This window comes from Ammospiza caudacuta, chromosome 1, assembly GCF_027887145.1.
Source record: "Ammospiza caudacuta isolate bAmmCau1 chromosome 1, bAmmCau1.pri, whole genome shotgun sequence".
In the NCBI taxonomy this organism is placed as follows: domain Eukaryota; kingdom Metazoa; phylum Chordata; class Aves; order Passeriformes; family Passerellidae; genus Ammospiza; species Ammospiza caudacuta.
In genome coordinates, this window is record NC_080593.1 from 138,730,774 (window position 1) to 138,757,600 (window position 26,827).

The 26,827-nt window shown below is 42.0% G+C and overlaps 2 protein-coding genes across 2 annotated transcripts in view; one reads left to right on the forward strand and one right to left on the reverse strand.

Moving 5' to 3' along the window:
• Positions 1–578: 578 nt before the first annotated feature.
• On the reverse strand, positions 579–4,906 carry UTP23 (UTP23 small subunit processome component). Its single transcript, XM_058815660.1, has 3 exons — positions 4,695–4,906; positions 2,492–2,666; positions 579–1,598 (listed from the first exon to the last, which is right to left on the reverse strand). The coding sequence occupies exons 1-3, from the start codon at positions 4,880–4,882 to the stop codon at positions 1,212–1,214; spliced, it is 750 nt and encodes a 249-aa protein (XP_058671643.1). The 5' UTR covers positions 4,883–4,906; the 3' UTR covers positions 579–1,211.
• A 14,151-nt stretch (positions 4,907–19,057) lies between these two features.
• EIF3H (eukaryotic translation initiation factor 3 subunit H) overlaps positions 19,058–26,827 on the forward strand; it is an 86,851-nt gene continuing 79,081 nt past the window's right edge. Inside the window, exon 1 of the mRNA XM_058805642.1 lies at positions 19,058–19,203. Within this exon, the coding sequence (XP_058661625.1) occupies positions 19,084–19,203 (120 nt within the window). The 5' untranslated portion in view covers positions 19,058–19,083. The remainder of the gene's footprint in view (positions 19,204–26,827) is intronic.

The following is a 26,827-nucleotide window of genomic DNA, read 5'->3' on the forward strand; positions in this document are numbered from 1 at the left end:
ATTTGGAGTGGTGTTTGTCCTCCCATGTCACCATTACACCTGATGGAGCTCTGCTTTCCTGGGAGTGGCTGAACACCTGCCTGCCCATGGGAAGCTGTGAATGAATTCCTTTTTCTGCACTGCTTGTGTTTTGCTTTGCTTGTGTCTTGCATGCTTTTTACTTTCCTTATTGAACTGTCCTTATCTTAACCCACAAGTTCTCTCACTTCACCCTTCCGATTCTCTCCATCCCAACGCAGGGGAAGCTGAGTGCATGGCTGCATGGGGCTGAGTTACCAGCTGGGGTTAATTCTCTCCATCCCAACAACACAGGGGAAGCTGAGTGCGTGGCTGCATGGGGCTCAGTTACCAGCTGGGGTTAAACCACAACTCTCCTCCAACCCAGTTCTGATCTGTTCCTAACCTTACAGAACAGTCATCAGGGCCCGAGTCCCGTCACCCCCCTCAGCTGTTTGTATTCCAGGAGTCTTGCACAGCTCTGCTACACTGTGATGGCATTAGGCACTACTAGTGCTTTGATTCAGCAATTTTAAGTTGCATTTTTTCTATTAAAAAAAAATAATAAACTACAGGTGAAATAGGTAAGACTGGAGATGCTCTTATAATGTCAGGAATAACAACACAATTGCACACCCTCCATGATTTTCTTAATAAATAAAGATCAACATCAAGAGAAGTATTGATTCACATGGTGCTTACAGAGAAATTTAGGCTGGACAGGGCTTTTGAGAGCATGAGGTCTGTTTGCAAGAGTTAACTTTTGTATTCAAACAGAGATAAATAAGCTATTGTGTTATACTAGGTCAGTTTCATAATCTCTAACAGGCCAGCTGTAAGAACTAGTTTTATGAAGATCAGCAACCTCGATTTAGAAAGAAATCTAATATCCCACTGAAATCCATATCAAGGCCAAGAAGCATTTCTAAAGAACTTCTACATAGCATGTGAATTTTAACACAAACCATGATGCTGGAGAGAATAATGAAATATGAGGGTTCTTAAATATTTTGTCACAAACCCAATACTAAATAACAGAATAAATTATTAGGACAATAACCTGCAAATACCGAGATACAGTAATAAGCAGTACCACCTCATAAAAATAAATTTTAATATTAACAACCCAATTTCATATGAATGCATATTAATCTATCTTTTTTTTTCCAAAGTTCAAAAAATGTTCGAGTTCTATATTGTCTGCAAAGATGGGTTTATTCTCCTTCATTCTTCTGCACTGACTGCATGGCTTCTGCTTTAACTCTATTTCGTTTTCTTTTTCTTCTTTTCTTCTTTTCAGCAGAAGGCTCCTGACCCTCCTGTGTTTTCTTCTTTTTCTTCTTCAAACAGCTGAGAGGATTGGGGCCTCCTGCCCTTTTGCGTTTCCTTCTCTTTTCACCTTCTTGCTTTACTAGTCCTTCTTTTTCTTTAAGCTCCACAATACTTTGTTTTTGGTACTCTGGAACAAGCTGATTTGTCTGCAACTTTTGAACAAATGCCAAAGATTTAGGAGAAGGTTTGTCTAGCACCATAGTGTTCTGAATAATAAAGAGGAGAGGAATGCCAGGCTTCCTTTTCACTTTCTTTGATAACTCCTGGTCCTGCAAGATTAAACACTTTAGTCAATATTTTCAGATGGAATGGTATTTGCAATTCAAATGCACCTGCTTTTAATACAAAACTATGAAGATAAATTACATTATGAAAAAGATAAGAAACTTAATCTAGCAGATATACATGGCAGTGCCTTTCACAGCAACTATATTTCATTTTCTCTCCTGATTAGCTGTACTCCTGATGCAAAATTTACCAACATTTTCCCTTTTCCTGCATGTATATGCATACATACATTTTCTGAGGAAAAAGTCCCAATTCTCTTGTATGCAGACCACCACACCACAAGAAGTAACATTTTTTTTGGTAATAAGTAATTTTTTAACTCCTGTAACCTACATAACTATAAAGAATTCTACTATAAACTCTTTTATATATATTGTATATCAATTATACATGCAGTGCCAATAACAAACCCAAGAAAAAAAGGCTTTTTTATTTCTATAGTTATTTTTTCTTTAGTTAGTTCAAAATGTCTTAAAATTGAAGTTATATGGATGTTAACATTTAATGTCATTTTTCAGACTACTGTGCAAAGCAGTTCAGGGAAGAGGATGCACACACAAGCAATATGCAAATTAACATTCATGAGTTGTTTTTTACATGTCAATAGGTAGTCACTATGTTTTCATACTCTTTCACCTAAAGTAAGCAATATCATTACAAAGTAAAAAAAACCCAATCTAGTTGTTCAAGTAGGAGAAAAGATTCCCTGCTTTGTAATTAGGAAATACATTAAAGAGCGAGTAAGGCTTTACATGATTAATCCCCACCAACTATTTAAAAACCTCATAATCAAAGTTACTGTAGGCTTCTTTATCCTTAGCTATCAAAACATCACTTCAAAAGAAATGGAGCTACATTTCCCATGAGCTTTTACCTGTGTGGCAATAAAGAAGTGATGAGGGTTGCCATCTTCAATCATGGAAAGTAAACAGGCTGAACCACTCACAGGATTCTTATGGTGAGAACAGCTTCGAACTTGAAATCTCTGGGCAATTAATTTTGCTCCATACAGTGCTTTCCCCAGTGATTCAAGTTCTTTTATGACACATCTGAAAACCAAAAGAGACAATAATTTTTAAGCAAAAAAAACCCTCATATTTTTTACAACAGCAAAAGGCTGATGTGAGTTACTTAGGAATAAGCAATGCCCAGTTGTTCAGGTGCTGTGATTTGTAATGGCACCCAGAACTCCGAAAGCAATAGCCCATCTGAAGACATCAGCAAGGTTTCCTTGGCTGTAAACATGATTAACCAGTAATAAAATTAAGATATATTCAATGATTTAAAAATAATTCACATCAGTGACAATGCTGAGTCCTCAAATTTATACTTGAATACCACCGAGCGTATGAACCACTACCTAACAAAATTATTTTTTAAATTGAATTTATTTTAAATTAACTTATTATAAAACTTGAAAATGTAATTTATTTTTTAAAATGGAAATAAAAGATCTGGGGAACAACAGGCCAGTCAGTCTCACCTCTGTGCCTGGCAAGATTATGGAGCAGATCCTCCTGGAAAATATGTAAGACATGAGGAAAACAAGGAGTTGACTGGTGACAGCCAACATGGCTTCACTAAGGGGAAATCATGAAAAATCTGGTGGCCTTCTGTGTCAGAGTTACAGTGCTGATGGATAGAGAAGGGCAACAGATGTCACCCAACTGGACTTATGCAAAGCTTTGCACACTGTTCCACACAACATCCTTGTTTTGACACTGGAGGCATGGATTTGACAGATGTATCACTGGATGGGTATGGATTGACTGGAGGCTTGCATTGAAGAGTTGCAGTAAACAGCTCGATGTCCAAGTGGAGACTAGTTACAAGTGTTGTTCCTCAGGGGTTGGTATTGGGACATTTGGCATCTTTGTCAGTGACATGGACAGTGGGATCCAGTGCACCCTCAGCAAGTTTGCCAAAGACACAAAAATGTGTGGTGCTGTTGACACTCTGGAGGGAAGGAATGCCATCCAGAGGGGCCTGGAGAAGCTTCAGATGGAGGTAATCCTTGTGAACTTCAACAATGCCAAGTGCAAGGTCCTGTATATGGGTCAGTGCAACCCAAGCACAAATGGATTGAGATGGAAGAGAATGGACTGAGAGCAGCCCTGACAAGAGTGACCTGGGAGGTGTGCTGGTGGACAAGAAGCTCAACATGAGCTGGCAGTGTGAAAGCCAACTGAAAAGCAGTGCAGGCAGCAAGGTGAGGCAGGGGATTCTCCCCCCCTGCTCTTAGTGAGACCCCACCTGGGGTCACAGCAAGCCAGCTCATTGCCCCTGCAAGGCTCTTTTCATAACATTGAGGTGCTGTCTCAGCAGCTCAGTATTGTGACAGCAGAGAAAACATGTCCATTCACCTGGTCTCAGTGGAAGCTGTTGGTCAAATGATGAACAGATACTGCTGACAAAGAAGCAAGAAGTGATGTTTCAACATGACAGGAATAGTTTGGATCACTGCAATTCCCAAACCTTTCACAGATAAGGACATGACTCTATACTGTTTAGAAGTGCAGGCCAGTTCCATACACTATGCAAGAAGGTTCAGTGTGTTTTTTGAGCCTAGGATACACCTCTTCCTGGTACTTTCACTACATGCCTCCACAGTGAGCAGTTGGCTATTCTGTTATTGCAGATATACAATGTAACTGCATTTTTGTATTTTAATCTATACAATATACCTAATGGAGTAATAACAAAGGCAACTTGGAGGCAACTTCAGTATGTAGTGTGCATGTTTTGCATGACCATATCTTTGTCTAACTCATCCTTGTCCTCCCTTGCGAACAGCAGCTTCGGAAACAACCCAGCACTGGCAGGCTGCAGCTCCGGCCAGGCAGGAGCTCCCTCCCGGCCCACATCTCCGCTTGCCCCTGCTGCTACCACCCCGCCAAGCAGACGCTGCGGGTGGGAAGAGACCCACCGGGCCCTCCCTCACACAGCGGGGTCAGCGCTGGCCCCGCAGTCCGTGCCGCTTGCGGGTCGGCAGCTGGGCCCGAGGATGCTCCCAGCCTCCTGCAGGTCACCCCCAGCCCCCAGCCCTCCGCCCCGGGCGCCTTCGCTCCCCGCCGTACCGCGTGGTGCAGAGCTGCGTGGCGCCGCCCAGGTACCCGGGCAGCTGCTCCCGGATCTGGATCTTGTTGCGAAGCGCGGCCTGGCAGAAGGTGCCATCCAGCAGCACCTGGAAGGGCTCGCGGAACTGGAAGTTGTGCTTGTAGAAGCCCATGATCTTCTTCGCGTGCTTTTGTCTCGTCACCCCCATGGCGCCCGCGCCGCCTCCCGGAACGGCCGCGGCTGCCCCGGAAGCTGCGCCAGGCCCGGGCGGGGCCTCCCCGCAGAGCCGGGACCGGCCGGAGCAGCGCCGGGGCAGCACCCGGGGAGCCGGGACCGGCCGGGCCGTGCCGAAAACTTCCTCCCGAGAGCCAGGACCGGCCGGGCCGTGCCGAGATCTTGCCCCGAGAGCCAGGACCGGCCTGGGCAGCTCCCCGTCCCCGGAGGGTCCCGCCTGCCCGTCCCGCCCTGCACAGGGGTAACCTCAGGGATGGTTCGCTGCCCCTTGTTTTGGGGTGCTGTGCTCGCTCCTGCCGTTTGCTGAGATAAGAAATGCCGAGTTTTCTTTTTTTTTTGCAGTTCACTGTACTGATAAAATTATAGTTGCTGTCGCAGAGACTGTAGTTTAATCACACCTCAGCACACAGAATCACAGAATCCATTTGGTTGGAAAAGCCCTCTGAGGTCATCGAGTCCAACTCAGGATCCAGCATCACTTTGCCAACCAGACCACGGCACTGAGCCATGTTCAGTCTCAAGCATCTCCAGAGACAGTGATTCCACTCCTCCCTGGGCAGGCCATTCCAGTGTCTAGTCGCCCTTTGTGTTATGAAAGTTCACCTAATGGCCAATCTAAACCTCTCCTGGCACGGCTTAACACTACATCCTCTCATCCTGAAGGCTTAGGAATGTTACCTGGAAGGCTTAGGAATACTTAGGAAGGCTTAGTCAGTGCCCATTTATATTTGTGCCTATATTGGTTACATCAATCTTCAATGTGCACAAAACCGAAGTTGAAAAGCACATATTCTACATTTTAATTTTTTTCCAAGACAATTTAATTACACTGCAATCTGGGGACACAGCTGTCATTGAAAAAGTGCACAAACTCCTCCCTGTCCAAGACAAAACATGAACACACCAGACATCTGGCATTAAGAAACCAAACTTAATGCCCCTGTTTTAGGCAGGCAAGAGAATGTGATACCTTAACCCTATCAAAATGAAAATTGGAGACATCTGTCTTGCTATGCAGGTTCCACAGGAGACACCTTTCTGCCTGGGACAACTGTACTGCAAGCAAAACCATAGCAAGCACCTGCCAGTTTGTTGTAATCAGTCAAGCTGCTCTAAGATCATTTAAGCAAATACTCAGATGTCATATTGGCCTTTTTGCTAGCAAATAGACATGGAAAATAAGTGCTTCCAAGTAAGTTAGTGTCAAGAGAAAAATGAAAAATAAAGGATTTGATTACTATTCTAGAAATTCAAATGCTTACATGGAAAAGTATTTTAAAGCACTTAGGATGAAAAGTGCAAAGAACAGGTGATTGAGAATATTTTCCATGGATCCAATTGTGATGTTGACAGTATTTTTCTGCCATTAAATTCTTCTTTCCAGCTGTCTTCAGGGGACAGTTGTGCATGCTCCTGAGTATCATGGACATACATGGATATATGCCTTATAATCAGCTAAGTGACACACTGAATTCGTTATTAGACATAGTCCTATATATAAAAGTCTTCATCAAACTTCAGTCCTGTAGCTGATGTGTTTCCATAATGCCATGATGATTCAGTTCTCCTATCTAACTGCACAGTTTAATTATTTAAGATGTTAGACAAAAACACTCAGCAAGGCTCCGAAGTAAAACCTTACTGGAGAAATTATTTTTTCTTCAAGTAGATTTTTGCTTGTTTGTTTTTGTGTTCTCTGTGTGTGTGATGACAACTAAGTAACTGCCCAAAGACAGGCACTTATTCCATGATAAGAACGCTTTCCACACCTTACCTTAGAATGAAGAAACTCCAGTGATAACAGCTGCTATTACAGCTATTACAGAATGGAGATAAAAATTAAAAAAAAAAAAAGGAAATAAGAGCTTGAACTAGTTTTTGAATGAAGTGCAAAGTAAGATATAATCCAGAGTAGGGCGTTAAATACCATTGTGATGAGATACTGTTCTCCTGGTAAATAGTATCATCACAGACAAGTTGTAATGTAGCTGGTATATGTGGAATATGTTCAGAAGGCTGGCTAGCAGGCAAAACACAGCACAGATTTCTCCTTCTTATTCCTCAGAAGATGGCATTAATTGGATGGTAAACTACTTTCAGTACAATTGTTTCATATGTATGCAATTTTCTTAAAAATTATTTTTAATAAATTTAAAATATTAAAAATAAGGTCTCTAAGACTACTATAGCAGAGAAGTACAGTTCTTTCAGCATTTTCTTTCATATTTTGACAGTATTTTTCATAAACTAAAATTTGCCATATTCCTTTCAAGTTCAAATCTTGTACTATTCCCATGAGCCATCTGTAAAGTGGATTTAAAAAAAAAAAAAAAAGTAAGTCTAGGGATTTTATGAGAGGTGTTGAATCCAGACTTCTCTGGTTCCTGGGGTTTGTTGCTTCTGGCAGCTGAAATCCATCCATGTACAATCTCTGGACCCAGGAGGATCCTTATGCTCCCAAGTGTCCTGGACAAGCGTGGCACACACCGAGGGCACTAACAGCCAGCACACAGAACTCTGCCAGAAATGACACATGATGCACATTCAGGGAATGAAGTGCTGCTCCCCCTGTCCAGCTGAGCAGGACTGAAATGCCCAGGAGATCCTCACGCACCCTCACTCCCTGTACTCACCAGAACCCCCTCAGTCACAAATCCCCATGGCCCCTCGGTCCATCCAGTGCCCGTGCCTGGACCCTGGCCCTCCCACACATGTGTGTGTGTCTCCTGCTCACTGCCTAGTCCAGTTCAAATCTGATAGCAGATTACACATCCACGGGATTAAATTCACTGGGGCAGGCTATTTAGGTGCAAGAGAAAAGTTAGAAACCATCTTCATAAAAAGATAGGACTAGTTGCTGTGATCAGGCAGAGAGCTCAGTAAGACAAATGTACTGAATGCTGCCAGCTCACATTTTACTCCCCTTACATCTCATTTTCCCATGAGTCTTCCTAGATCCTCCCTTTCCCTGTCTTTGGCCTGTTTCGTGAACATCCCATGGAAAATTTTGCAGACTCCTGCTGATGCACCATAAGAAATTTTGCACAAATATCTTGTGGTACTCATGGATAATCAGGTTTTCCTGTTCTCACCAGAGACAAAGCTCAGACAAACCCTATTCAAGGTGTCTTCCTGGGCAGCTCCTTTAATGGCCTCCAAGCTTCTGCTCCCCACTCTTGTCTTTGTTACCACCTACTTACTCAGCAAATTTTGTGCACCTGTGTGTGTTTCTTAGCTCACTTGCCCTCTTGTCTTTTATACTGAACAAATGCAATGAACCAGGTGCTTCTGCATTCCACATACCCTTCAAAGACTGTCAGTAGCACAGCAAAGCTTGTCATAAAGCTTGGGGGAAAGTTATAGCCCTTGTATTTCGTTAAGAAGTTTCATCAATTATCTGGCTGCACCACCAAAAGACTCTGAGTTTGGGGTTTTGCGTGTTTTAGTGTTTTGGGGGATTTGGTTTTTGTTTTTGTCTTTTTTTTTAAGTGAGCATTTTATTGAAGCACTAACAAACCACTTATATCTTCAGTAGGCTGCCCAACAGCAGTTCCATTGTGCAAGTGAGCCTGAGAAGGAAGATGGAGGTTGTTTTAACATTACCTTTATTAATGTGACTTGCTTTTTCCAAAGACAGGAAACAGAATTAGAAATGGGGAACTTATTTTTCTGAAATACAAGTCCTTGTTTGCTGCCAGACACAGTACAGGTTTCTGGGTACAGGTCTGATCTGACACAATAGTTCCTGTGTCTTTATCAATAATATTATTACTGTGAAGGTAAATAGACATTTTTTATGAAAAAAGGTGTCACTGAAGAAGGAGCCCTTTCTCTGTGTCCAAAGCGGGAGGAGATGTTCATGCTGAACTTCCCAAGCCTGTGCAGAGGTGAAAACCAGGCATCACAGGAAGCTGGGCTTCACCAGACACACTGCACACAAAATCTGCTCCAGCAGAAAATTAGCCCTCTGCAGAGCAGACTATCTCTTGGCATAAATGAGTTCAGCTCTGGTTTTGAGTGCTAGGTAATGCAGTAGTAGAATTAAATAACAAAATTGCTGTGACATGGATTACTTAAAGTGAAAGCTGTTCTTTATCAAAGAAGCTTTGATGTAGGCCTAGTAACAAGGATTTCCCCTAATAGCTGGCACTTGTTAAATGCTTGTAGCTTGTTGAGAAAATAGCTTCTGATTCTCCCAAAGTTGTCCTGTGTCAGACCCTTTTAATCTGAATGTGTTGCTTTGGGCAAGTCTGCTGAGTGGTTGTCTGCAGTAAGTCTTAGCACCATGCTTAAATATGAGAAATGAACTGATTTACAAAAAAAAGAAAATGATAAGGTTTTCAATTTCAACATTTAAAAATAAACAAAACTGTAATAAACACAGCCCATAAATCATTGTTTGAGGGTATCTGAAAATACTTTCCTAGGTGTATTTTTTATTAATTTTTCTGAGATATGTATAGGCCATAGAAGAAGATTCAGGTGCATTTACTGCTAAATTGTAGCTGTCAGAATGTATATTATTCATTGATGGCCACACCTTTCATTACCTTGAGGCTGGTATTGAGATTTTGAATTGTAGTCTTTATCATGTGCATTCTTCTTTTTCAGTGCCTATTTTTCTGATATTTCATGGGAATGCAGTATATGACTTTATAATAACCATGGCTGTGATAAATTCTGTTTTTCCTGCATGGGTTAGTATGATTTCAGCAGATGAGAATTTTGTGTATGACAAAGCTTTCTGCTTTTCTGGCTCTACCATTACCATAGCTAGAAAATTATTTCTGGCTTAAATACCATAACAGCCCGTCACAGTATGTCCCACATAACTATCTTTTAAATTGTGTATCATAGGAAGAACACATTTAATGTAGAGATCAGCATATTTAGTTTCACAAGGGTAAGAAATAAAATACAGAGAGTATCAGTGCAGGTTTTAAGTGACTGCTTATAGTAGCATGTATTTTGAGAATGCTCTGGAGACCAAAGATTTTGCAGGCAACTTTACCTTTCTTATTAGAGCTGAAAGAAATTACAGAAATGAAAATAACCAGTGGGATTCTTGACAGTTTCTCAAATGTTAAACCAGCTTTGCTGTGTTTTTTGACCTTGAGCTAAATTCACATGAAAGATCAGAACAGAATCAGATCTTATCCAATATAACTAAACTTTCTGAATAGATACACATCTCTGATGCACATCATTTAGTTTATGCAGCATTTTTGGTTGATGCAGCTCTTTATGATGTACCTGTTAAACAACTGGTTTCATACTCCTGTAAGGACACACAAGGACATTGTTTTGGAGCAGCCTTCCCTCCCTGCACTGTTCCTCAAGATCTGCACCAGTTAGCTGCCATTCTGCACCACGTGTGACATTCTGCAGTGCTGCTCCCTCTGTACTCACTGGTAGAAGCCCTTGCAGGATGTAAAAGTGCCATAATGTAGGAAAATAGAAGTCTTAATGGAGTATCCAGGACTGGAATTGTAACTTCAGTTTGTGAATTGTGAAGAGCACAGGAGACAGGAAGATACCTTGCCAAACCCTGACTATCCTACACCTGATATGAAAGGTAGGTAGAGGGGAATAACAGAGTGATGCTTTACACATCATCTCCTATTGTGCCTTCATTTTGAGCAGAACATCCCTCTCCCCCTTTTAATATTTCTGATACAAAGTAAATATAAGTCCATTTTAGATCTCTTAAACACTTACATGGTCTTAGCTTGGAGATGACAGGAAGCTCAGAAGACATAAAACATTTTTGATTTTTGGTATGCTCACCTCCATTTCCTCAGTTCTTGTTCTCCTTAGAGAAGGTTGTTATATTCATCCTGGTAGGGCTTGTGTGTCATCAAGAATTAGAAGGGTCAATTACTTGATTGATTAATTAACTGATTATGAAGAGAAGGTTGAACAAATTGACATCAAAAGAGAAATTATGTGAGAAGAATTCTCCAACAAGAAATTAACTTATGGCCAAAATTCTGATTTATGCCAGAGAACTCACTTCAGTTGCCTGAGATACCGTATGTATCTTTTCACCTTTTCATTGATTTCAGGGAGAAATCAGTTTACTGGGAACAGAGAAGTAGAATTTTTACAGTGTGGTAATAAATCATACATGCTCCCTACACTTACATAATTTTCTAACTTGATACTCTAGAAAAGAGTTTAGCTCTGCTTAGAAACATACGGTAACTCTGTGAAATACCTTGTCTTTGTTTTACAGGCTAAAATTAGCACTTAAAATGTCTGAGTTTGTTTTATCAAATGCATTTTCAATTAGGCAATTTTTTCATTAACTCCTTCGTCTTTTTTTGTTCCTATTAGCTGTATGCTAATGGGTTTGAGATGCAGTAATAAATGATCCATTAATAGTAAAAAATAGCTATAAACACTTGAAACATAAAAGTTAATAAGAATAGAAGGTAACTAAAAACACTTATGGGAAAGCATCTATTGAAAAAAGCAGAGAAAAAACGTTGAGTGGTGGAAAACCCCCAGACTTTCCCAAGGAAAGAGCTTATATTTTTTAATATTTCCTTCACATGCAAAAATACCTTATTATGCTACTGCCCATTTTTTAAAATATAATGCTTATACTTCTAATCCAGTAAATGCTAAAAGGTTGCCTGTGTAACAGCATGGCTGAAACCTTCCATGGCCTCTGAAACCTCCATTCTTACAGAAAAGAAATTGAATTTTCCAAGTTTATATTCTAGTCCCATAGTTCCTTATTGCATTTGATGTTTGTCCCTGGGGGTTTCTATGCTCTTGCAGCTTCCACTTTTACAATTTTTCTCTCTCTCCTACACCTTATTACTTTCCATTTCCTACTTCAAATTAAAAAAACCCCAAACAGCAACAATAAAACCAATTCCTTCACTTGATTGTCTTGAAGAAAATTAGGAAAAAAAATGTGGAATGGATCTGAGCATTGGTATCATTAACTTCTAAAATCTCAACTAGCCTCTTGAGAAATAATAGTAATTAAAAATCCATCTGTACAAAATGCCCATGCATTTATGTAGCCTGATCTTAAATTTTCCTCTGTGGAAAGTAGTAAACATTAGATGAATACCTGACACTTCAGAGGGTGATTATTTATCAGTGAAACAGAATGCTGTAGATGTTGTAGAAATAAGTATGCAAAGGTCCTGACTTCAGTAAGTTGCAGCTGGTGATCAGTGATATCTGAACAAACTGGGAATGGAGTGCTGCCTCATTTATCAGGGAGAACCTACCTTAACATGGGTTGGTATGCCTGGGGATATTTTATTTCTTTGAGTCTTAAATTGCTGTGGTCAGCAGGACACAAATAGCTGAAACTCCTTGTCGTGGGTTGACAGCCTTTATCCCAATATCGTGTGTTGTGTCTGGCAGCTGTGCCTTTTCTCTCTTCCCCCCCCCCGGCCGTCTTGCTGCGGCGGGGCGCGGAAGAGAGGGGGGAGTGTTTGACCAGGCCTTTTTGCTTTTGGCTTTTGCTGCTTGGCTTGGCTAGCCGCTTTGCTTGCTTGCTTTCTGCTTTTTGTGCTGTTTTTTTTTCCTTTTCTCTTGCTCCCTCTTTCTTACCCTCCCCTGAAGATACTGGACCGGCTCCGGACGTGACCTGTAGACGTCCAGGACACCCGAAGCTTGCAGAGAAGCGCCGCGCCCTCTCAACACACAGTCTGTTTTTTTCTGTTTTCTTTTCTTTTCTTGTGTTGGGGAGTGTTCTTTTGTTACTTGTAAATAAATAGGTTTTGTTTTCCACTTTGCTCCTCCGAGAAATTCCTTCCCGAACCCGGTGTTGGGGGAGGGGTGGTTGGAGGTTTGTTTTGTTTTTGGGGGCTCCCTTTTGGAGATTTCCCCTAATTTGTCCTAAACCAGGACACTCCTGAATTTCACAAGGCTTATACACAAAGCTGCTTCCTGAGGCTGGGGCTGGCATTTGGAATTGCCCTGCACGTGGCAGACAGTGCTGCTGAACATAACTGCAGTTATGGGTTCTGTACTGTTACAGAGGCATGCACCTGGCTAAACTTCATCTGCTGGTGAGACATGACGGTCCCTGAGGCTTCCCTCTTTTTTGCAGGGAAACAAAAGTAAGAAAAGAATGAGCATTTAAGAGATCTTGTCTGTTCCATGGCTTTGGAAATGTTACTCACAGGTCTTCTTGCCATCTTTCTGTTCTCCCCCGATGCTGGGGGATGAGAGCTGAGTAGGTGTTTGGCTGCTGGCCAGGGTTAACCCACCACAGATACCTTCAGATACACAGAGGGACCTCTTGTCATTAGGGTTTTCACTCTCCCAAAGGGATGTGGCAGTGGCATGTAAAGGAGAGGCTCCTATGAAAAGGTAAACAAGAAAGGGATTTCAAAAGGAGCAGAGGTCATGCCAAGCATAGAATTATTGTAGAATAGCTTTATACTTGAACATGAGGATTAAGTACAGCCTTAAAATCACTACACTCCTCCCAAATACAAGCCTTGCTTTACATGGGAAAGGTGTTTGATTCTTTCTTCATTTGTGAGCAGTGCACTGGCCTGCTGAGGCAGTGTAAGAGCTCATTCCCTTTGTGGCACACTGAAAAAGGTCACCAGTGTAGTCATACAGAGATGGGCCACAAGCCTTTCATGCCTCTCACATGTGTTTCCCCATGTTTGAAAGCTTGAGCCTGAATATATCACCTCTCTCAGAATACTGAGATTTTCTGAACTTGAAACTTCTGCAAACTGCAAGACATTACAAGGTGATTTTAAGTTTGTGTTAGTTTTGCCACCTAGTTTTAGAGATTATTTTACTGGAAGCAATTATTTATTTTTTTAAACATAATTAATGTTGTTTTAGGCAACTCTAGTTATTTGTACAAGTTTGTATTTGGGTGTTGTTATGTCTCAGTGCAAGTACAGACTGCTGTGTGAATCCTAAGTGATTCTTCCCTATTCCTCTACACTTTGTGATAATGAAATTAAAGTATTCATTATGCCTAGAAATATTTGGAATTGCTGAGAGGGCAGGGAAGAAAAACACAGAATTCAGACGACCTATTTCCCAAGTGGTAACAAGTCATTGCAGGCTAGCCCATCTCAGGTGCATGGTCTTAGCCTGCAGCATACACAAATGAAACTCAGGTTGGTTTAGCCCTTGAGGTAAAGTCAGTCTGACGATTTGGAAGGGATTATATCTTTGAACCCTAATCAGATAATTTCTGTTTAGCAACTCTAGTTCTGCTCATAGCCCTGATATAGTGCAGAGGTGCTTTGGGGGATATGACACATCTCAGTTTCACCAAGGTTTTAACTTAAACAGGACTGGGGAATTAAAGGGTTTTTGGTTGGTTCCAGCTGTCTTTTGATTTAAGAGAACAATTTAAAAATGATTAATGGAGACTGTGCACTACTTGAATTTTCTAAAGTATTTTGTGATGAAAGTCTTCTGTTTTGTGGTTTTCCTGAGTAGCTTGGGCAACGTTTCTAAATTCTTCACACTGACATCCTTTTTGTGGCCTCCTTTTCAAGAATTCATAATTTTCAACGGTGAAATTTTTTATGGCCTCTTGCCCCCAGTGATTTGGTGAGTTTTGTAAGGTAGAAAGTTGATATTTGCTTTTCATTTTTCATGTTAATCATAATTAACAAAATTGACTCAATTATTCTGGCAGTGCATTAAGTAGTAAGCCCTATGCCAGTCCCTTGAATAGGGATATTTTGGGTGCCCACAGCAATATCTCTGAACATGGTAATGTTTTGTGCTGTAGTTACTTGTTGGGGTTTTTTGGTGGTTTTTTTTGGGTTTGTAGTTTTTTGGGGTTTTGTTGTTGGTTGGTTGGTTTTTTTGTCTTGCTTTGTTTGATTTTGTTTGTTTTTTGTTTTTGTTTTTTTTTAAATTAGATTGATTTTCTGTTCAGAAATTTCATAGGCCAGGATAATACATCACATTTGTATTATCCCAGGAGTTTTCATTCTTTTTCAGATCCCTAAGAATTTGCCAGTGTTAAAGCACTGTGCATTTCAGAAGGTATGTTTTCCTATTTCAGTACCCTTCAACAACATCTTTGAAGTATTCCACACATCTCCAGCAGTCCATGGATGGGAGTTGAAAATCACTGTATTACCACAGTACTGCTTCCTACTCTTTGTTTTCTTTAATTGAAATTATTTGACCAGATTTAGTTTAACAAGGGCAAGTGCTGGATTCTGCACCCATGACAGGGCAGCCCTGGCTGTGCATAGACTGGGGAATGAGAGGCTGGAGAGCAGAGCCATGGAAGGGGCCCTGGGGGGTGATGTCAAGCTGAACATGAGCCAGCAGTGCCCTGGCAGCCAGGAGGGCCAACCCTGTCCTGAGGGCATCAGGGACAGCATCACCAGCTGGGCAAGGCAGGGGATTGCCCTGCTCTGCTCTGAGCTGGGGCAGCCTCACCTCAGTGAGTGCTGGGGGCTGTTTCAGTCACCACAGTATAAAAAAGATATTAAACCATTAAAGAGCATCCAAAGGAGGACAACCAAGGTGATGCAGGGCCTTCAGGAGATGCTGTATGAGGAGCAGCTGAGGTCACTTGGTCTGCTCAGCCTGGAGAACACTGAGGAGAGACCTCACACAGTTTACAGCTTCCTCAGTGGGGGAAGTGGAGGGGCAGGTACTGATCTCTTCACCCTCATGACCAGTGACAGCACATGAGGAAACAGCATGAAGCTGAGTAAGGGGAGGCTTAGGTTGGATATCAGAAAAGATTCTTCACTCAGAGGGTGGTTAGGCACTGGAACAGCCCCCCAGGGAAGTGGTCATGGCATGAAACCTGACAAAGCTCAAGAGGCATTGGGACAACACTCTCAGGCACATGGTGTGAGTCTTGGGGATGTCCTGTGCAGTCAGAGCTGCACTTGATGATCCTGAGGGGTCCCTTCCAACTCAGCATATTCAATGATTCTATGACTCTATTATATTATGAGTTAAAACTGGATATTCATGTTAATATAACAGCTAAGTGAAATAATAACATTGAATTAAACAACTTCATTCTCTAGAAAAACATCAAAAGGCAGTGCCAGTGGGAGTGCAGCCTTCAGTCATGGAAATCTAAGGGCAGGACTCAAATGTTCAACACCTACATGATGGCTGAGCTTGCTGGCCACAGCACACTGCCCTGAAGCTCAGGGTTGTTATTGCATCAGCCTCTCTACAAACTGCTTGTAGAAAAACCCCCTAATCCCACTGCACGTGCACTTCAGTCTCTTTGGGGCACAGGCCCTATTTACCTCAGTGATGCTGCCATTGTGAACTTCCCCTTCAATCTCCATTCAAGAATTATTTTCCCAATGGAAAATGTGAATTGAGATTCATCATACCTTCCTTTAGACATCTATCACAAGGTGTCCTTAGCAGAGCTGGGTGTCCAGATTTCTTGCTAGGGTCAATGCAGTTCTAGTCAGTGATATCAGTGGCATTTAGGATACATTTTACCTTCCTGGGATGATTATTATACTGGATACTTTGCTTGAATTTGTTCCAGCAGCAATGCAAGGAACTGATAGGGACTATTCTAAGTGATGTTAGAATTGTTTTATAGGAATAAGCAAATGTTGGGTCTGTGGCTGCAGGCAAATACACATACATTTTAATATTGGTGTTGATAAATATGTTCCTCACCCTTAAGTAGAAATGACTGTTAACTGCATTGTTGAAAAGATAAATTTTTATGAAGTCACATATTTGGCAAAGTGTCTGAACAGATTTGGGGGGTTTGGTAGGGCTGCCTTTCACAGCATGTTGCATTTTTCAGAAAGAATTTGAAGAGTAGAGTTTGAAATTAAATTAGAAAAAAGCACACAAAAAAACCCCAACCTCAAACAAAATAAAGCAGCAAAAGCAACTGTTTTAATGCAACACAAACAATTCCTGAGAATTGCATGTGAAGTTGATAGTTCAGGGATTAGTGTAATGTTAAGAGTTTGCACTGATGCCTTGTTATTCATGCTCAGGACAGAGATTCACGTCACTCCACAGCAGTTTGGTTTTTGTAAAGGTAATACACAAAGCCTTCAAATCTCTTAGAAGTACATCTCCCTCAACGCTTGCAGGTTTATTAGGTGAAAATCCAAGACTAGAGTCTCCTCAGCCATGCTGGGAGCCCTCACTGCAGCCCAAGGCTGGGAATTCAGGTCCCTGTGGCATCAGAGCTGCCCGAGGTGGCCTTGGAAATGCACAGATGGAGCTTCCTGGGCTGCCAGAGATGGTTTGCCAGGGGCCAGCTGGCAGCTGGACCAGGGCAGTGACCCTTCCCCTCCCCTCAGCACTGGTGAGGCCACACCTCAAAGCCTGTGCTCAGTTCTGGGCCCATCACTACAAGAAGGACATTGAGGGGCTGGAGTGTGTCCAGAGATGGGCAATGAGCTGGGGAAGGGTCTGGAGCACAGGGCTGATGAGGAGCAGCTGAGAGAGCTGGGGGTGTTTGGCCTGGGGAAAAGGAGGCTCAAGGGAGACCTTATTGCTCTCTACATCTCCCTGAAAGTGTTGCTCAAACAGGTTCTTTCAGCCAGTGTGCAAGAGGCCAATCCACACAGAGTTCAGGTATTTGATTTATTTACAGTTCTATGCAGAAAGGGGTGCTGGGTGGCAAATCTACAAAGCCAGCACAATGACTACCAAAACTTTTCACTATTTATACATTTTAGCAAAGGCACTAATGTTCATTTGTTAGAAGTTACTTAGTTCTCTTATTAATTAGCGTTCTATCTTCTATTGGTTAATGATTCTCTTGCTTCCCACGTTAATTAGTCGGCATGCTAAGTCCTTATCTTCCTTTGAGTTGGTGGCTTTCTTGAGTCATGATTTTCCACTGCTGAATTACTTTTTACCCCATGGGAGCTGATGCAGCACAGTTGCTCAGTTGTCCTTATTAGTTTCTTCCTTATCTTGGGGGTTCTGCCAAATATCCTTGTGGCCCATAAATTCCGCATTCTTTGTGTCCACTGCCAGTGGCACATCCTTCTTCCCAAGCTCTTTGTTAACTTTCCCCTAGGTCTGTGGCATCTTTCCCCTAGTTCTGAGATCACTGAAGAATATCCAGCGATAAACCTTAACAAGGCAACAAGTATTTTTTCTTTCTAATGCCTGGACATTGCTTAGACCTTGTTAGCTGCTATCTAATTCACAGAATAAATCTCCTTTTTTGTTGATTAGGCTTGAAGGCATACAAAGAACAAATATCAAAGAACAAATTTTCTTTCTTTCTTTTTTTTTTTTTTTTACATATTCCACATTTTGAAACCAAAGAAGGTTGTAGCCAGATGGAGGTCCATTGAAACAGGTCGACCCCCATGGCAGGGAGAAATGATGAAGAGGACTCCATCTTATCAGAAGGCTAATTAATTACTTTATTATACTACATTATTCTATATTATATTACAATATATTGCCTTACATCTAAACTGAATCTGCCAAGCACTCCACTCTGCACCCCAGCTGCACAGAATCTTCTGGCTAAACAATCTCCATAGTGCATTCTACTTTGGCACAACACAGGCACAGCAAATGAGATAAGAATTGTTATGATCATTCTCTGAGGTTCAGAGAATGTGAATCTCAGAAATATTCTTGGGAAGATTGCCTTGCTTTTCTCTGTGAGGAGAAATGTGGCTACAGAGGTTGGCCTCATCTCCCAGGTAAATAGTGACAGGATGGGTGACAGAAACAGAGGACATGGCCTCAACCGGTACCAGGGGAGGTTTAGGTTGGACATCAGGGAGAATTTCTTCCCAGAAAGGGCGATTAACCACTGGAATGGGCTGCCCAGGGAGCGGAGTCGGCATCGATGGAGTGTTAAGAGACGCCTGGATAGGCACTCAGTGCCATGGTGTAGGGGAGAAGGTGATGTTTGCTCATAGGATGGACTCGATGATCCTGGCGTTTTTTCCAATGTAAATGATTCTGTGGAGAGGAAAGCCGGCAGGGAAGGCTGTCTCGGCTGTCGCATGGCGGATGAGCTGGCACAAGGCCCCAGGCCCAGTCTCTGCGGGCACACCCGGGCCGAGCCAGGCCCGCAGCCCTGAGCCGGCACCGCCGCCATGCCGGACCCCCCGCTCGCCGCTCCGCGTTCCCGCCCGGGGCCGTTTGGCCGCGCAGCGCCCCGGCCGCGCCGCCGCTTCCGGTGTGGCGCGCTTCCCTTTCCGGCCGTGCGGGGCAGCCATGGCGTCGCGCAAGGAGGGCTCGGGCGCTGCCGGCGGCGGCTTCGGCGCCTCCAAGGGCAAAGGCAAAGCCGCCGCCGCGGGGGACTCGGCCGTCAAGCAAGTGCAAATCGACGGGCTGGTGAGCAGAGGGCCCGGGGCCTCCGCGGGCGGGGAGAGGGCGGGGTGGCCGCGTGGAGCCGCCGGCGGGGCCCGTGCGTGGGGCGGTGCCGCGGCGGAGCCTCGTGTCCTGCGGGGAGCGGCGCTTCTCGAGGGGCAGGAGCGGCGTCCTGCCCCTGCCCGGCTTCTTATCCCTGCCCGGCTTCCTACTCCTACCCCTGCCCGGCTTCTTGTTTATCCCTGCCCGGCTTCTTATTTACCCCTGCCGGGCTTCTTATTTACTCCTGTCCGGCTTCCTACCCCTGTCCGGCTTCCCGGCTGTGCCCGGCTTCTTATTTATCCCTGCCCGGCTTCCCGGCTGTGCCCGGGCTCCCCGTGCTCGTCCCTGGTGTGTCAGCCAAGGCCGGGCCAGCGCAGAGTGATTTGTCTATAATGTCCCATTCCCCCGTTCAGTTCTGCCGTCCCTGTGCCCGGAGTTGCTCTTTGCAGCTTTCATAGCTCACACTCGTACCAAATACCCGGAAAATGCCGCAGGTGTAAGAGCTGAGAAGCGCAGTGGGTTTTCCCTCACCCTTTGTGCTTTTTGCCTTCTCTGTCAGGGCTGTCAGAACCTCCTGCCTTTGCTTAGTGAGAAATAAATTAAATTGATGGGGTCAAGTGGCTTAGCAGAGAGCAGAGCCTTCCTAATACAGACAGTCCGTGCAGGCCAAAAGTGGAAGAGCATCTGCTAAAGCTGGTTTTTGGCTTTGCTGCTGCTTCTTTATGTGTTGGTTCAGGACATGAAGAGTTGGTAACACTGTTAGTGACACAAGGAGAAAAAGTTACTTCTTAAGGATAGAAACATTGTTTTATTACTTCATCATCTTTGCCAGGTGTCAACAGAACACTGTACAGCTGGAGTGTGAAGGGGAGAGTTGGCACCCTGGTTATGAGAAAGAAGATCATAGTTTTGAGACAAGCTTTGGTGCCTGCTTGGCATTTTTAGTAGTAGTTCTCAGCTCTTATCCTGGAGCTATACAGTGTAGTAAATATTTGGGAAGATGAAGAATAATTTATTTGTGTGTAATAGGTCTTGTGAAGAAGGAAGTCTGAATCACATTTTTTCTGCCCTGTTGTGTCCAGCTATCTGTGTGCCTGTGGCTTTGGTGCATGGGGCATTTTCAAGGAGTGGTGAAAACTGACCAGTTGTGAAATGTTCCAAAAAAGCCAGCAGTGGGTAGCAGGCTGCTCCTGCTGCAGGCTGGTGCCATACACTTTGATAACAGCTGGTAAATTTGATTTATTTGCTCCTGGTTTTTCTTTATCAGGCATATAATCTGCTTTGTGAGCTGCTGTTGATTCAGATCAGCTGTGACCTGATGCTGTGCTTCTGACAGTCCAGTAAATGCTCATGATTTTGTTTTGTTTCATGTTTTTTTTTTCCCTCTCCTTGTATTTTCTTCTGGTACAGAACAGTGGTGCCTCTCACATGGAGTCAGTACAGAGGGAGGTGATTTATTGATAACTATCAAAGCTTTCAACTTTCCACCTCCTGCAGATGTCTCCTAGACAAAGTGTTCTCAGGACATTGACACTGGTTCATAAACTTTTGTGACATCTGTGATGGAGAGAAATGTTGGCATAAATTTGCTTGCTATGCAAACAATGTGAATTGCTTTAGAAGTCCTTCAGATGTCTTACTGAAATTCTTCTGAAGTGTTCCTGATACCTCACTGGTTTAAATGTCTGCTCTCACAAAGTAACAGCACTTCCTCCTCATCTTGGTGATGGCCAGGGTGATTGCACACCAAGAGTTGTGAATTCAGGAGGGCATCAGGGGACTTGGTGATCTCTTTCTCCTCAGTGGTGTCACAATTAACCCTTCAAGTGGGGCTGCTTTGAAAGCAGAGGCATGTTTAGGTGGCTTGCTTTGGAGTCTGTGAGTGCAAAATAGAAGATGCATCAGTAGTCTCTCTGTGTGAGAGTGTGATAGAAGTGTGATATGTTTAGAAGGCTTGGTGTTTCAGAGGAATAATAAAGTTAAAAAACCTCAGTGTTTGTATGAAAAGAACTTCTGAATGTCAGGATGTTACCTTAATATGTAATGGTGCAGCAATGTCTGCTTCTTGGGCCTCTTTTTAAAATCTGGTACAGATAAGGCATTCTAGAGTTAACTTCTTTCTTATTTTAATCTGTTGAACTTCTTAAATAAACTTAGAATGAAAATGGATTCTGGTATAGGTGGTCTGGTTTATCTAAGAAATTGGAAAATGCAGGGTAAAAAATTAGCCTCCAGAAGCACATTAGAAAATGTGCTTTTTCCTTCAGGTGAGATGTTAGAATTCACGAATTTGTTTTTGACCATCCTGACAAAAAGATCAGATTAAGTGCCACCTATGATATCCTGTTGTCTTTGCTTCCTGTTGTCAAATTTGAATGGATATTCTGTCATGTTTTCTCCAGTCAAGGAGCCCAGAGAGAGCTTTTGTTTGCAGCAGTGCCCAGGCTTGGGGAAGAGTGACTGCTGGAAAGAGCCTGGGGGTGCTGGTTGACAGCAACCACATGTGCCCAGGGTGTGCCCAGGTGTCCAGAAGGAGCAGTGGCATCCTGGCCTGGGGCAGGAGCAGGGGAGTGACTGTCCCCTGGACACAGCACTGGTGAGGCTGCACCTCACACCCCATGTTCAATTTTGGGCTCTTTGCTACAAGGAAGTCCTTGAGGGCCTGGAGCATGTCTGAGGAAGGGGCTGGAGCACAGCTCAGGTGAGGAGCACTGAGGGAGCTGGGGCTGTTCAGCCTGGAGAAAAGGAGGCCCAGGGGAGTCCTTGTCACTCCCTACAGCTCCCTGAAAGGAGGCTGCAGCCAGGTGGGGTTGGTCTCTTCTCCAAGGTAACCAGTGATAGGACAAGAGGAAATGGGCTCAGGTTGGTACAGGAGAGGTTTAAGTTGGATATTAGGAAAAATTTCTTTACTGAAAGGGTGGTTAAATATTGTAACAGGCAGCCCAGAGTGGTGGAATCACCATTCCTCAAAAGTGTTTGAAAATACATGTAGATGTAGCACTTAAATACGTGGTTTCATGGTTGATGGTGAGACTTGATGATCTTAAGGGATCTTCTGCTAAACAGTTCTCTGATTCTATAATTATTACAAGCTGTCAGAAATAATTATACAGAATTTGCTTACCATAATTTGCTTACACCTTTTTTTTTTTTTTTTTTTTTGCAAGAGGTGTTGATGGATTGTGGTTTGTTCTATTCTAGAAATTCTTCAATGGGAACCAAATATTTGGTAATTCAGCTGATAAAATTAATCAGATTTGGTTAACTGATATTATAGTATTTTCCTTCACTAAGAAATTTCATCTATAACCTGATGTATTTTAGGACATAAGAAATAATTATTCCTTTGAATGATTTTTAGGTTAACAGAAAATTCTAGATTTCCGTCAAATCTTGGAGACTTCTCTAAAATGCTTCCCTAGTGAAACTTCTAACCCTACCACACTGCCTAAAATTGCACCTGTGGAGGATTCCTTGGCATATTTATGCATTTCTGATGATTTTAGTAGTGATATCAAGCAACATAGAGAACTGTGAAGGCAGAAGTGAACTGGTGTGTCATTCAAAGGCATAATATGATTTGGTAGGGTAAGTAAGTAGCATTTTTGCATGATGAGCATCAAAGTCTGTGTCATTCAGAAATTGAACTAATATCCAAAACCAGCTGTTCCATGTGGTGGATTGTGGGTTGTGTCAGACCAATAAAGTGTGGGTGATGGATATATGGAAAATTTCTTCTGGAAAATAGCAGCTGTGGGATGGGAGGTGGGGAACTCTTAGCAAGGCAGGTGTGCTGCTAGGCCAGATAAGTGTTATTATGAATCACATTTGCCTTCAGAGTAGTTACAAGGGACTGTTTTTACTGGGAAGGTGTTTCATTCTCTGCAAAGCTTCTGCCTGAGGGTATTCTAGGAAAGAAGGTAAAATTACCTAAATTCATCTAACTAAATTCTTAAGCTCCAAAATTACTTTTTCTTTTTAAATCTTGCCCTTGCATTTATTTACACATTCAAAAAATTACACACCCAGAAATGGTTCTGAAGAACAGTGTTAGCTGACTGAATAGGGTTTACTTATGCATGGCTCTTGCAAAGTAATATAACAAGATCCTTAGCTCATGCTTAATCATTCATATGTGCATTGCTTTTATCATTTCACTAATGGGAATGATGCTTCCTTTTTTACTCAACCACTGCATGTGATTTCTTTTTTCACATATGTCCATTGCACACAATTTTAACATATTGTAGGAAGTAGCAAAAGTTATGTAGGTTTCTATTCTTATATCTTCATAACTGCTGATGTGCAAAACCCTCAATACTAATAACAAATTGCTACTACACCTTAAGATATCTTTGTAAATTTGTTTGGAGTAAATGCAAATATGCATTGGCCAAAACATAAATATGTCAAGGGGATGGTTAGAAGTTGTAGGCCTTGTCTGCCTGTGTGCATGACCATCACCAGTGGGGCTATAGTGCCACATTCTCTTGTGTCAGGTACGAGTGATTTAATCAAAGATTGTTACTTCAAGCTTCATTACATCATCCCTGATTTGGTGATGCTGTGGTGTGCCTAGTGCTCTGTATTCTTATCTATGGTAAGTATATATAGAGGATTTATTTACTTATTTGCAATAACACAGATAAGAATATATGAGTCTACATGTTCAAAAAACCTCTCAGATAATTTTTGAATTCTTTTTCAGTAGTTGCTCTGTTCATAATTGTGGTATTTAGGTGGCTTGTGTGTCACAGACACATTTTATGAAAAATCCTTTCCCTAGAATGTTTTCTCCTGAGAAGCTGAGAGGCCTCAGGAACAAAATGTAACCAATGGTTGTCTGCTGCTGTGGAATGCAGCAGGTGCATCTGTGATTGGTCTCATGTGCTTGTTTGTAATTAATGGCCAATCACAGTCAGCTGGCTTGGACTCTTCTGACACACAAGCTTTTGTTATCATTCTTCCTTTTCAATTCTTAGCTAGCCTTCTGGTGAAATCCTTTCTTCTATTCTTTTAGTGTAGTTTTAGTATAATATGTATCATCAAATAATAAATCAAGCCTTCTGAAACATGGAGTCAGATCCTTGTCTCTTCCCTCATCCTAAGACACCTGTGAACACTGTCACACTTGTGCATTCTTTTAATTACCATCCATTTTTGCCATAAAGGGGTTGGATACATTGGACTGTATCCTCAGCTGTTTGTAGGGAGGAGCCCTTCAGGATGATATGTTTGACCACAGTAAATGAAATAAGGTACCATGATTACTGAAAATCAGTTTCTAAGGCTTGTAAATGTTTGTGTAAGGACTTTTAAAAATGACAACTTTTGACACTATGGAAAGAAAAGAATCAATTTCCATAGTAAATTTTGTAATTTTGTTGTACTGGTGAAGCCTGTATTGAGCTGGCTGAAATCTCTGACATTTCTTGAATTGTGAATATTGTGCTTTCCCTAGCATTTCTTGTGTTTCTTTTTTTCCTTCTTTACCCTTTCTGAAGACTTTGCAAGAATGCACAGTGGTGGGTTCTGCCGGCTGTCATTTATAGTGTTTCTGACATTGCAGAGCTGTAGAGGAGTATTTTAGGATATAACATCCTTCAGGCTGTATTGTATTTTGTGTTTCTTCCAAAGGAGTTAAAATGGAATTTTAATTTGAAGTTTAATCTTGTTGACTTTTCCTTGACCTGTTTCCCTAAAGAGTTAGATGACATTGTGCTGGCTCTGAGAGTTGGTGTGTGGATTGAATACTGGCTTGATGTATTCATGGATACCTTGAACCATGGAGAAGACAGTAGAGCTTTGTTTTATATTCTATTAATCTTCATGTATTAACAATGAGTTGCATGAATCTAACCCAGAAGGGAACTTCTGACATATAATCTGTGCTTAAATTCAGAAGAGAAAGCATTAATATGTGCTGGTAAGTTGAAAGGGCAAGAACCTCCTTGGAATATAACAATTTTCAGGCTTAGTGAAATTTCTTGAACTGCGGTTGGTAAAGTACCCATATCATGATGTTCTGAGAATGCAAATTTCAGTGTTTTGTCAGTGGATAGGAGGGGATATGTGCTGGCAGAGCACGAACTTTAAATGATTTGTAAGAGTGCAGTGGTGCACTCAGCATCTCCTAAGTGTCATGGTAAGTGTACCCTGGTGAGGCATTTGGAACAGCAACATCTGGTATCGCTTCATGCCATCAAACTTGTGTGCTGACAAAAGGAGTTACTCTGAATGTGGAGGTGCCTTAAGTGTTTCAGCAGTGTTACACTTTAAGACTTCAAGGGGAAAATCTTAGTTCAAAACAGGCTTTTCTTTTGCTGCATGCAGGGAGGAATAATGTGTTGCCCTCTACACTGCTGTCACTAGCAGTTCAAATTCTCTGATTTTTGGCCCTCTTATGTGCATATCAAACTGGTCTCTGGCGTGGTAATTGTGAATTCATAGCTCCTGTGAAAACAGCAGATCGTGCTCTTGTGGTTCCTTTTTGTTTGTGTTGATACTGAGGACGACTATTTCCATCAGATATCTTTCAAATAAATTCCTACCTTTTAGTGATTAAAATGTTCCATCTAAAATGCAGCAGGTAATAATCGTGACCTTTTGTGCTGGTTGGTGTTAGCTTTGACTCTGTGTTGGGAGGTGACCAGTGATGGTTTTGTTGCTGAGTGCAATCAGTGCATTATGTCTGCTTGCACACTGAACATTGTTAAATGTTCTCCTTTGGTTTTCAGTTTATTGTAAAAAAATCTGAGCTTTGCAGCTGGCATTCAGTGTGTGTGGGTGAGAGAAGTGTACACAGAACTGCAGGCCCCAGGGAGAGACCCAGCAGGTACAGATACTGAAAGGCCCTTGGTGGTGTGTATGAAATGAACACCTCCCAGACCCTATTCAGTCTCTGGACTTTTTCTTCCACCTTTTAAATAAATCTTACAGACTGTATGAAAGACCTTGTAGGAAGAGGAGCAAACTTTTTTTGGTCCCCTAATCTTTGAAAAAGGATGGTATATCTTCAACTTATTGTTGCTATAGTATTTTATCATTAATCTTTCTTTGCCAGAGATATTTTTTGGATATGGTTCCTTTTGGATGTTGTTTTTCCATATTTACACACAAGCTCAAAATGCCTCCTCAGTGATGGTATAGTTTTGAGCATACTTTTCTTTCATATTATTTTTAATACTTCCAACAGCATTAAGATGGCAGAGATGTGATACTGACTTTACCAACAGTGTATAACAGTTTAATTACATTACCACATAACAAAATCATACCAGCTTAATGGAAAGTAAATTAATTGTTAATGTACCAAATGGAAAAATTTTAGGCTCATATAATAAATATTCTTGTTAGTATTTTGTATGATTATTCAATAATCCAAAACACAGGCAGTAGAGCTTAACTTTGATAATGTCTTTTTTAATGTGCATACACAAAGTTACTTCAGCATAAGTGTGGGAATATTTTTGAATGACTTGTGTATGGATATTTATTTCAGATAAGCATTCTATTAATTTCTTTTGGCTTTATCAAATTTTAAAGTTAATAGGCTTATTTACTCACTGGAGTTTGAAGATTTGCCTGAATTTTGCTTTGTGCATGC